We start from the raw sequence: 12,900 nt of genomic DNA, 5'->3' as shown, positions 1-12,900 counted from the left end.
TATGCCCGTAAGAACTTTTACTTGCATACCAACAGGAAGTTCTATACCTGTTAATGTATCTTTCATCCCTAATAAGATTGTTATCTTATAGCGGGTGACAGTCGTTATAATCCATCAGGAAGCCCAGGCCAGTACACTGGGTATTGGGTCACACTTTACTGTTTTATTTGGAGATTTGAGAGATTATTGTTTTATCCTCAAGTAATGTAACAACAGATTATTTGGTATATTTATGTGTAATCCCTTTTTTTTTCCTCAGGTAGGAATTTTGAGATAGAATCTAATTATGTAACCCTTTGCTGGCCTTGAATATAGAATCCTCCTGCCTCTCCTATCAGTTGGGATTGCAGGCATGTTCTTCTATGCTAATGTATCCAATTTAGATATATTCAGATGTGCTTTCTAGTGTATAACTCTATCCTGAGATTGATTAATGTGTTTATTGTAGGTATATTCAAGTGTGTTCTCTAGTATGTAAATCCATCCACTGCTGAAATTCTCTCCCTACTTTTCTACTTTTGTTTCTATCTGTATTATCATATTTTTCATGCAGTAATCTTCACAGCCAGTGCATATTCACACCTGTTGGTTTTAGGTTACTGTTAAAATTTCCTTCTCTGGTTTATTTATCCTATCTCCTTTTTAGAATCCAGTGTCTGTATTTAGGCTTCCTTGGTAGGTTTTATGCACTTCTCTTGATCTTGGTGGAAGATAGCAATCTTCCTAAGATGAAAGGAACAGTGGTCTGTTCCTTACTTTCTGTTTGTTTTCTCTGTGTAGCCCTGGCTACATTTTGTTCTGTAAACCAGGCTGGCCTCGAACTCAGATCCGCCTGCCTCTGCCTCCTGAGAGCTGGGATTGAAGGCATGCGCTACCACTGACCAATCTTACTTTCTGTTTCAAGTTTGCCTCATCACTTTGCTGTATTAGCTGATTTTCTTCTTTTGGATCATTGCCTTACAATTTCCGTCCTTTTTTTTACTATTGTGAATAGGAATTGGCAGTAAACATAAAAAATTGGAGTGGTGGTGCCGACTGATGGGAGCCTACGTGGTCTCATTCATCTTTGAGCACCTAGAGGCACGTTCTTGTTAGTACTCATTCATGGGTTATGAAGCTCAAAGATAATTCTGTAATGAACAGTTACCATGAAAAATAAAATAGGTCCAGAGACTCAATTTATTATATTGTGAGCTAAAATCACTCAGCTTTGTGATCAGGCCATAGTCAGTTAGACTTACTGAAGTCAGAAGGGTGCTTGCTGGCTGTTGGGTCAGGATAAGGGAATTGTAGTTGAGTTGAATATTTGATGAATTAAGAATGATTCTTACCATAAGGAAAAGAAAAAGAAAAAGTCTTTCCCAAAGCATTGTCCTTGAATTGTCCACTGACATATTTGCCTTTTAGATCTGTGAATGAATACACATGAGGGAACCTGTTGTGTTTTGTTAAGTGCAAGGATACTGGGGTTGACCTAGGTTTGAAACATGTGTCCATCTCACAGAGGTTGAGCACAGATAAATTATTTGTCTCTGGTTCACTTATTTATAACGTGGAAACAGTGATATTTACAGGATATTTATAAGGACTAAAGGACACATTGTCAAGTAAAACAATGAACAAAGTGGCCTGTACTTGTAAAAGTGAAGGAAGTTAGAATTGTATCTTTTTATGATTTTCTGTATAATAATGAAATTGTCCAAGCTTAATTTAGTTTACTTTTGTCTCTGAATCACAAAACTCATTGTGGAGTTGGAGGTGTAGCTTAGTGATGCAGCACATACTTAGCATATGGTGGCCCTGGGTTCGGTCCCTAGCACTGGGGAAAGAGAAAATAAAAAGGTAGAAAACATTTCGGAGTTAACATGGTAGATCTAGGCTCTTCAGGGACTCTTGATTCCTTCTGAATGTCAGTTTGTTAGTAGCTGCTCATGTTTTGACCTTAATGTCGGCATTTGGAGCACAAAAATGGGGTCCCGAAGGAGATACTGACATGAGCAAACTGTCTTTTCAGGAGATGCTGAGAAACTGGTGGTCACTCGCATTTCTTCTCCCTCCTACTCCTCCCCCTCCTACGCCTCCCCTTCCCTTCTTAGACAGGTCTCACTATGGAGCCCTGGCTGGCTTGGGACCTCACTTTGTAGATCAGATCTGGAGTGCCTCTGCCTCTCAGTGCTGGGACTAGAGCTGTGCGCCACTGCGTCTGCTCAGTCTTGTGTCTCATTTACCAAACTTCAGCATTGTGAGGTAAAAGGGCCAAATGTGTCCAGATGATAAAATTCCCTTCCTGGGCCTTCTCATCAGCAGGGGAAGTAGGCAATATGATCTTTATTGTTGGTGGCCATGTAGCCAGGAAAACATCATGGGTTATAGTAGTAAATATTTTTTATGGGAGATTGAATACTGGATATGTCATCAGTACTGTCTTCCATAATATTATTTATTATTAATATTATTATTGGTAATAGCAAGACTGAGTGACTTATGGACTATTGCACATTTATGTTCATTACATACTGGTTTTCTCCCGCATTACTGGACAGTGAACCCAGGACTTCACACGTGCTAAACATTGCTCTAGCTCTGGACTGTATACACTTCTACCCTTTTTTCCCACAATTAAATTTCTAGACAGGGTCTCACTAAATTGTCTATATTAGTCTCGAACTCACTTTGTAGTCCAAGCAAGGTTTGAACTTTTTGGTCCTCTTGCCTTAACCTCCCCAAGTAGCAGGGATTATAGGCCTGTACCATCAGGCGTGGCTTCATTGTATTTCAACAGCAACCGCTTACTTAAAGAGTTTCAGAGATATTTGTAGAGTCAGCCAGTCATTTTACATAACTAAGTCATTTGGGATGGATTTGCTGTAAATAACATGAAATCTAAGAGAAGTTTAGTGAAATTCATGTTTTAAAATTCTTGGCTAAGAAATTTAAATGCAGGCAGTGGGTATAGAAACTCTTGAGAAATATTCATGGGCTAAGACCCTTTGAATGTCCTGTTTTGCTTTCGTACCTGCTTATAATTTAATTCTTGGGTTTTATCTTTTCTTATGTAAGGTGGTTCTAAGCATTGTGTCTGCTTTCTAGGCTGGAAAAGAAAAGAAAGAAACCCCTTTTCATTTGTAAAGAAATAGCCTTTTCATAGTCTTTGTCCTCTGTTCTTTTGGGCAGAGCTATCTGACATGGTTACTTTTAGCTGCAAAGGAGGGAAAGTGAGCTTCAGATTAGTAGTGAGCAAAATAAGGCTTAGATATGGGGAACATCTGCAGTGTTTATCACATGTGTCTGTTACTAACTTTGTTAAATTATTTACCCATAGGCTTATTAATTCTGTGATTAGAAATGTGTAAAATGGTTTAGATTTCATTTTATCTTTTATTGTCTTTAATGTTTCAGAGGAATGCTTTGCAAGCGATTTCTCCAGCCACCATGGAGGTTCTCATGCGAGTTTTGTCTGACTGTGACTCATGGGAGGAAGGAGACCCTGAGGAAGTGGGTAGGAAGAGAGAACTAACACTGAAGTGCCTCACACAAGTGATACACATCCTTCTCACGAGCAGTTCTGACCAGCGACAGGTGGAGACCAGTACCATACTGGAGAACTATTTTAAATTGCTCAATTCCGATCACTCAGCTTTACCTAAACAGAGGAGGACCAGGCAGTGGGAAAGCCAGTTCATAGCTCTGCAGATTAAGATGCTCAGTAAGTACTCAATGAAGTTTTCCCTCAGTTCCTTTTTGCTTTCTCATTCTCAGTTTCTTTTGAAATACCGTCTATTATATTAAAAAATATTGACTGTTTAGTTCAGGTAATGAGTATTCAGATTTTTGACTTCCAAATAATTAGTATGGAATTGGTTTGTTTACATTTATGCTTTATCAAGGAGAAACTTGTCTATTCATTTTTGAAAGTCTAATCCACTAAAATGTCTATGCCAAAAAGAAAGCTATGACTAAAATTGCCAGGAAGAATTAATTTTTTTTTTTTTTTTTTTTTTGTTTGTTTTTTGAGACAGGGTTTCTCTGTGTAGCTTTGCGCCTTTCTGGAACTCTCTTTGGAGACCAGGCTGGCCTCGAACTCACAGAGATCCTCCTGGCTCTGCCTCCGGAGTGCTGGGATTAAAGGCATGCGCCACCACCGCCCGGCTTAGTTTTTTTTTTTTTGCAAGAATTAAATTTTTGAAGGTACCATTTATACTCTTTTACTTATGATAAAAATTATTTAAGATAAATGCCTCTCTAACATTTCTGTTCTTTAGAACAGCATCTAATTGTCACAGAGGAACCTGTGTCTTTGTTTCTTTTGCATTTCTTTGTGTTGGTTGTTTGGTGTCTCTGAGCAAGTATATCTATCTGGTCTCTGTGCTTTCCAAACTACCTAGTCAGTTTATATAATTTCTTTTTGTCCTTCAAAATGACAAAACTTCATTTTTGTTTTGGTTACAGTGTGTTAGTATAGTATATATTTTCCATCTATAGTTTTAATCAACATAGGTGACTCACACTCATTATTCCTCTAAAGGATGAATGTACAGGGAGTCAAATACTCAGTAACTTTCTTAAAGACTCTCAGCTCCAACTGAGTAGAACTGGCATGGAAAGGCAAAGCCTCTGAGGCTGCAGGCCCATTCTCTGTGAATCACCAGCTGAATAATGCATGCCAAAGACCAGTGATGCTGCAAGTGCATCCCAGACTCTAGAATCCAGATTAGACGGATCAGTTAGTCATTGCTTCTTTTTCATTGTTCATCTAAATTCCCTTTTTAGTTTTATATGTAGGCATGAATATTTGGAAATGACAGTAACTACAGTTAATATATATATATATATATATATGTATTTTTGTATATTAACATAATACAAAAATAAATGACGTTTCCCTTTATCTTAGTAATTTTATGTTGTGTGAAATAGAGCATCAGATGAGATACAGAACCATAGCCTGCCATTTCCCATGCCAATTTTCCTATAAAGTTTCATTGGTGGAACACACGATGATAGTTCAGAATGTTGTGAATTGTTATCAATTCTTTATGTGATTCTTGTTGTGTTCCCTGTGTTAGATTGTTAAAGAACTGTACTCATTACAGAGGTAGATATTGTCATTACAGCTACTAGGAAACTTAGTAAAAAAAAAAAAAAAAAGAGAGTAAAAATTTTTACATCTCTGCCGGGTGGTGGTGGCACACACCTTTAATCCCAGCACTCAGGAGGCAGAGGCAGGAAGATTTCTGTGAGTTCAAGGCCAGCCTGGTCTACAGAGCTAGTTCCAGGACAGTGAGGGTGATTATACAAAGAAAACCTGTCTTGAAAAAACAAAACAGAACAAAAAAAAAGTTTTTATATCTCACCACCCAGATACAAGAAACAGTAATGATTTGGCATATAAATTTATATGTACATGTGTTAATTTAGAAATATTGTACATAAAAACCTTGTTGAAAATTATCCATTACATTTGTTTATATAGAAAAAGAATAGTTTTGTATAGTTTTTAGTTAATATGCTATAATGTCTTTTTTTTTGTGTGTAGTTTTGTTTGTTTGTCAAGCCAGGGTTTTTCTGAGTAGTCTCAGCTGTCCTGGAACTTGCTCTGTAGACCAGGCTGGGCTCCAACTCAGAGATCCACCTGCCTCTGCCTCCCGAGGGCTGGGATTAAAGGTGAGTGCCACCACCACCCCGTTGTTTTTCTATAGTTATTATAGGTTGTAAATTTAAAAGTTAGTTTGATTCTCTGTTGAGTGGAATTCTTGTTTTTATTAGCAACTATGATATTTGCCATGCCAGATATCCTTTGATTTCTCAGTTGGATTATCTCCACAGTAGGAAATGAGAGATAAATATTGTCATTGCTTTCATAGGCCATATATTCATTTCATAGTGTTTAAATATGACTACTAAATGTCATAAACAGGCATTGCTTTTTAATAGCAAATCAGACACGAGACAAACCTTATGAAAGAACAAGTAAATATGAAAAATGTTTGCCAGTCATATGTAAAATTTAAACTAGCTTAAATTCTAAAGTATGAAAATAATCACTTTTCTCAATTACAGCTTTTGTTTTCTGTTCCTCATCTATATTATTTCCCAATTAATTTACATCTATTCTGTCAACTGAAAAGCCTAATTTTAAAATGATGACAATAAATGTTTGATCCCTAATTTTCCCTCTTACATGAGTGATTTTTGTTTTTAATTTATAGATACCATCACAGCCATGTTAGACTGCGCAGACAGGCCTGTTCTTCAGGCCATTTTCCTTAACAGTAATTGCTTTGAACATCTCATACGACTTCTACAGAACTGCAAGGTACTTTATTATTATTTTTTATGTTTGTGAACATTTATTTGTTTATTTGCCTGTTTACTTATTTGTGTGTGGGGACATGTGCCATGGCAGGATTGTGGAGGTCAGAGGGCAGCTTGTGGGAGCTGGTTCTGTTCTACCAGCATATGGGACTTAGGGATTAAACTCAGGCTGTAGACTTGGAGCAAGCACCTTGGCCTCCCGAGCCATCTTGTTGGCATTGTTAGGACTTTTGGAAGTGTTATTATTTTAGTTGGGCATAGAGGTTCATACCTTTGATTTCAGTGCTTGGGAGGCAGAGGCAGGTGGATCTCTGTGTGTTTGAGGCCAGCTTGGTCTATGTAGCAAGTTTTAGGACAGCTAGGGCTACATAGTGATAACCCTGTGTCAAAACAAACAAACAAACAAACAAAAGGTTTGTTTTGATTCAGATTTGAACATGTCATTACCAAAATTTTTATTGTTAATTTGTGTTTACATTTCATTACATAGCCAAGTTTTATCTTTTTTTTTTTTTTTTTTTTTTGGTTTTTCGAGACAGGGTTTCTCTGTGTAGCTTTGCGCCTCTCCTGGGACTCACTTGGTAGCCCAGGCTGGCCTCGAACTCACAGAGATCCGCCTGCCTCTGCCTCCCGAGTGCTGGGATTAAAGGCTTGCGCCACCACCGCCCGGCGAAACTAAATTTTTTTTACTTATAATCCAAAGGTAGTAAAACTCATGTGAATCTTTTTTGTATGATATTTCAGTTTAGAAATACTTTTACTTTCCCTTAGACATGGATACATATACTTGTATGAAGCTATTTAAAATCACAGGTTACTTCTGATTTCTTGACTAGTTACTTGTCTAGAACATACAAATGCAGTCAAGGTCCTCATGCTGTTGTGGCAAGCACTTGTATTTGCTGAATCATCTTCCCAGCCTCTTTTTTTTTAAAAAAAAAATCAAAAACTTGGAGGCTGGTCTCAAGTCACAGAGATCCACCTGATTGTGCCTCCTGAGTGCTGGGATTAAAGGCATGTGCCACCATGGCCCAGCTTCAGATAACTCTTTGAAGTTTTATAAATGGAATTCTATTTCTTGTAGAATTCCTAGTGATAGGGTGTAGACTAGACATGTATGTTTTTAAAATTAGGAGACTTTGTATTAAAAAGTTACAACTAATTAGAAAATATAGGAAACTAGAAAAATAATAGGAATACTGTTAAGGTTTATGGTACATATTGCCAGTTAGCTCTTTCACTGTTGTTGCTATTTGCCAGTTTATACTTGCTATAGTAGTGTGAGAGAGTACACAACACTTCATGTTTCTGTGCTTCTTGTTGTATGCCCATGAGTTTAAGATGTTACCAAAAATTTTTTAGAGAGGTTGGAAATGAAACTACTCCATTTTTCCTTATATTTTTCTATTAATTCTTGTACTTCTTAGTTGAAAACACTTGGTTGATTCTGATATTATTCCCCAGTAAGGATTCTTGTTTTTCTTACTGTAAAAAGGCATAGCTTTGGGCTAGAGAGATGGCTCAGAGGTTAAGAGCACTGACTGCTCTTCCAGAGGTCCTGAGTTCAATTCCCAGCAACCACATGGTGGCTCACAACCATCTGTAATGAGATCTGGTGCCCTCTTCTGACCTGTAGTCATACATGCTGTATACAAAGTAAATAAATAAATCTTTAAAGAAAAGGCATAGCTTTGAAAGTTTTTAGTGTTACTTCATTGCTTACTTTATAATAATAATATAGTTAAATAGAGCAGAAAATACCTTTAATATATTGATGTAGTGTGTAGTGCCTCGCCTCTTGTCTTTAAAATATTATTTATGTGGAAAATACCTTAGAGAGATGAAAATGCACAATAGAAGTATTTATAAAACACTTTGATAATTATAAAACAGTATGACTTTGTCACTTAGGAAGACAGTGTCAGTAACAAAGTTATCTCGTGTATTATTAAAAGATTCCTGATTTAGTAGGCATTGGTGGCACATGCCTTCAATCCCAGTGCTCGAGAGGCAGAGGCAGGCAGATCTCTGTGAGTTTGTGGTCAGCTTGGTTTATGGAGCAAGTTCTGGGTCAGCCAAGGTTACACAGAGAAACCCTGTCTTGAAACCACCCCCCCCTCCAAAAAAAAGAATCTGGATTGCACATATCAAGAATCTTTAGGATGTTCCCACCCTGAAATTTGTCAAGATGGACTTTTGTCATTTAAAAAATAGTTTTTTTTTTCTTTTCTCAAAGCTAACCAGGATGATGACCCAATAGTTACATCTTACAGAATGATATATTCTGAGAAATATTAGGATGAACATCACCAAGTTTACGTACTCAAACTAAGATAGATACAATTCACCAAGTGATGGACTCTTTCAGGACCACTGTCAAATAGAATCTCTCATTTACCAAAATGTCATCATACAGCACATGTCTGTACTGGTTGTACCACAACCAAGTTTCAGTTATCGCTCGTGTGTGTGTGTGTGTGTGTGTGTGTGTGTGTGTGTGTGTGTGTGTGTATCTGTATGAAGTAAATGTGTGTGCATGTGCCAAAATGTGCACCTGAAGATGAGAGGACCTCTGGGGCTGGAACTTAGGGTGTTGGCTCGTGCAGCAAGTGCTCTTTCCCACTGAGCCACTTGTTGGCCTGGACCGTTGGTAGCTTCTCTGGCATCTTGTGCATGACACCCACAGTTTAAATGTGTGTTCATTTCCCAAGAATCTGTGCAAAGGCTGTTGTGCTGAGCAACTAAGTGTCATTGTGATATAAAGTTCTTGCATATGTACAAAATATATATTGTATGATGTCATATATTAGACTCTTATGATTAGATGTGATGAGTGTTGAGTGATTTACTAATTCTTTGAGTTTTGTACAATACATTTTGATGATCTAGTGATATTTTAATTACAAGAAAAATACAATCTGTCATTAGTAGTAGCAAAGATTTAAAGCCCTTATTTTGGCTTTAAGAGGGCTGAAATCTTGTGCTTTCTGCCTGTATCTTAAATTTTAGAGTTATACTTTCTGTTTTAAGAGCAAGAACTTTAAAAATATTCTTTGTGTAGATTAGTTAGCTTCCGTTTTGTGGTACTAGGGATCAGACTTGGGGCCTTTGCCTGTTAGGTTTGTGCTTTACAAGTGAGTTATAGCCCTGGTCCTGGAGACTATTTAATTTTACTTTTGTCTAAACATCCCCATTCCTTTGCACATCAGTAATAAGGAAATTATCATTTGTAATTTTTCCTTCTAATACTGGCTTTCATTTTTGAAATCCCTGTTTGTGCTAGACATTATGCAGATAAACTTCTATAGATTATATATCATTTAACCTGCACAGTTATTGGATAGGGTAGTCTTATTTTAGGTACATAAGCTTGGAAAAGTAGCAAAGAACTGGGGTATAATTCAGTTATAGAGCGCCTTCCTAAGTGTGCACAAGGTCCTAAGTTTGAGCTTCAGCATCACACACACACACACACACACACACACACACACACACACACATGCGATACTAAGAATCATTTAGAGATTTTTCTAGGTTAGATAACCAAGTTCAACCAAAGTACTCAAGAAGTTGAACAAAACCAAGATGATTTTGATGTCTTTGATTCCAAAGCTTCTTCTTGCATTAAGCTTTACATATACACTTACATCCCATATTACACTACACAGCTGCTCAGTTTATATTGTATCATTTACAGATGTAACTCACCTTTTCCATTTTCTGAAATAACAGAATTTCCTAAGAAATTCCTTATTAGGATGCTATTAGTTTCTTTATTTTCTCTCCATTTCACTTTCATTTGAAGTTTCTTTCTCCCCATTGAGTTGACAGAAGCCAAAACCTTTTGGGATGCTGAGTTAATACACGAAGACTAAAGTACTTAATGCCTTTGTTTCATGTAAAAGAGAGCGATCATGGGCCAGTGATACCGCTCATTGGGTAAAGGCTTTTGTCACTCAGATGACCAGAGTTTGATCTTTGGAACCCCACGTAAAGGTGGAAGGAGAGAACTTAGAACATAAAGTTATTCCTTGACCACCACATGTGCACTGTGGCATATGCCTCCTCCCCTTTTATGTACACATATGTATGCATCCACTATACTATTAACAATTTAAAAAAAAAACTTACAGCGTAATCCCCATGTGCTAGAGATTTCCCCAGTTTCCCTTTCTAGACTACAAAGTAAAACGTGAAGTAGGTTCTGCTGAAGATATTTTTACCAGGATGTGAGGTCAGATAAACTTAGGCAGTAAATGCTGTCCACTGACTTCCATCGTCAAGCTACACACTAGTCTCTTTGGGACTCTGAGAAGTGTTTTTGGAAAGAGCTCCTGTTAAGTTAGCTTAATAGGATTTTGCAGGCTTATTCAGCTAAACACATTAGTTACTGTAGTATCTTTTAATCTGTCTCAGTAGCAACTTTCTTTTCTGAGTGTCATTCTTTGTTGATTCTTTAAGAATTTGGAATATTAATCTATTGTTTTTGCTGTTTATTTTAATAACTTCTGAGTTCTAAAGGAGAATTGTATCTACAATAGTTATATACTATGTAAACTACTACTAAATTGTTACTCAGAAAACAAATAATTGCCTATTTCTGGAAGTGATGTGCTTCACATGTGGATTCTTGCATTAGTTTTTAAGAAACATGGAAATCCAGCTGGACTTCATTCTGCTCGTAGGTAACAATTTAATATTCTGTCTCCATTATTCTTGTCTCTGTTTTTAACAGCTATTTTTAAGTGCTCACAGTATGGTGGCAGACAAGAACGAGAAAGACCTTGCCAACCAATTACTGACAGAGATAAGTGAGGACCAGGTATCTACAAAGCCTGCATCTTGTTTCAGCTGAAGTCCAGAATCAGTCATGGGTTAACTATTCCTGTGCTTTTCTTCTTAATTCTCCAAAAACACAAACTTCTAATTCTAGTAATTATTTATTTTTGAAGATTATTTAAATTAAAATATAAGTCATCATTACAATTCTGTCTGTGCAAATGTGGGCTTTTTTTCAGTTTGGGAAGATAAAAAGTACAGGAATGGAACCCAGTATCACTGTTGAGCACCTGGTGATGACTTTGTGTTTGAGGGACTGCTTTTTCTAAGCACTGTGGTGTACTGGGACGTGAGGGCTTTGTTTGTGGATATGCATAGTTATTGTTAATATCTTGATTCTTTGCTTCTTATTGACACAATGATTATAATTCAATGGACAACCTGAATCTTGGAGGAAGGGAAGAAGATGATAAGCCCTCTGAATATTAATTTAGCATGCAATTTGATTTTTTTCCCTGTTCTCAAAATTTAGCCCTATATTAGACTATCAAAACAGATGTATCTGTTTTTTCTCAAAATATATTTGGTAAATTAGTTTTGGAAAAACCAAAAACCTACCTAGAAAATTGCTTTTTTTCCCCCTCAACATAGTTTGTTATAGAATTTACATTTCTTTTACAATAATTATATTTAATTATAAAAGTTATAATTAATTTGTTAAAATTATTTTAATGTTTAGGTTTACTGAATTGTAGAAAAAGAGACTATAGCCAGGCAGTGGTGGCACACACTTTTAATCCCAGCACTTGGGAGGCAAAGCCAGGCAGATCTCTGTGAGTTCAAGGCCAACCTGGTATACAGAGCTAGACCCAGGACAGGCACCAAAACTACACAGAGAAACCCTGTCTCAAAAAACAAAAAAAGAAAAGGAGACTATATTGTAATCTGTTAATTTCTATTTTTTTGGTGTAAAATTCACAGAGCTCTTTATTGCTTTAGGTTTCTCTTATTTAGACTGTTACATTATATATTATAATTTCTTACAAAAGATTATGGAAATTCAAAAGTAAGCTATGATGAGGTGTTTTTAGTTTATTCTTGAACAAAGTCCAGCACAGACCTTATTTATATGAATCTGTACATACAGAATTTTAATCTATTACTACAAATATTTTTTCTATGTAATAATACTTGACAATACCACCAATGAAAATTAGGACTCTAGATTAAGTACCACACAAAAAGTAATGGAATTTAGTAAACACAAAGATCTAAGGTGTTTCTTCTGTGTGGAGATCAGTTCTGTTGGGAGTTAGAAAAGAGAATGCTCTTGTGCAATGACTAACTTCAGGTCGTAATACTGTGTTTTCTTTTGTTTTTAAATTGTATTCATTTATCAGTATGTCTCTCTGTGTGTAAGAGTGCAGTGCCTTCAGAGGCCAGGAGAGGGCATCAAACCCCAGGTCTGAAGTTGCAGACCTTTGTGAACTGCCTTGTGGGTACTGGGAATTGAACCCAGGTCCTCTGCAACAGCAGCCAGTGCTCTTAACTGTTGAACTATCTTTATATCCCCAGCTTTCTAGTCTAAAGTCTGTGCTATTAAAGTTGGTTAAGTCCTATATAGCAGCCATGTTGAATTTTTAATTTTCTTATTTTTATTTTTTTTAGTATTATTGATAGTAGTTATTGGTTTATTCTCTAAGAGAATCTCCTGATATTTAATGCATATCATATTTATGATTAAGCTTAAATAAAAATCAGAGCGAGTTTTTAATTCTTTCATAAAACTTTTGGCATAAAAGATTG

General features: G+C 36.5%; 1 protein-coding gene across 1 annotated transcript in view; it reads left to right on the top strand.

Annotated features, from left to right (window-relative positions):
* Window positions 1-12,900, top strand: part of Nbeal1 (neurobeachin like 1) — a 140,380-nt gene that overhangs the window by 41,730 nt on the left and 85,750 nt on the right. The window contains 3 exon segments of the mRNA XM_037210375.1: window positions 3,400-3,706; window positions 6,210-6,316; window positions 11,051-11,137. Coding sequence (XP_037066270.1) covers window positions 3,400-3,706; window positions 6,210-6,316; window positions 11,051-11,137 — 501 coding nt within the window.

This window comes from Peromyscus leucopus, chromosome 13, assembly GCF_004664715.2.
Source record: "Peromyscus leucopus breed LL Stock chromosome 13, UCI_PerLeu_2.1, whole genome shotgun sequence".
Taxonomy (NCBI): Eukaryota; Metazoa; Chordata; class Mammalia; order Rodentia; family Cricetidae; genus Peromyscus; species Peromyscus leucopus.
Note: the sequence above shows the minus strand (reverse complement) of the source record. Positions and strands in the feature narration are given on the sequence as shown.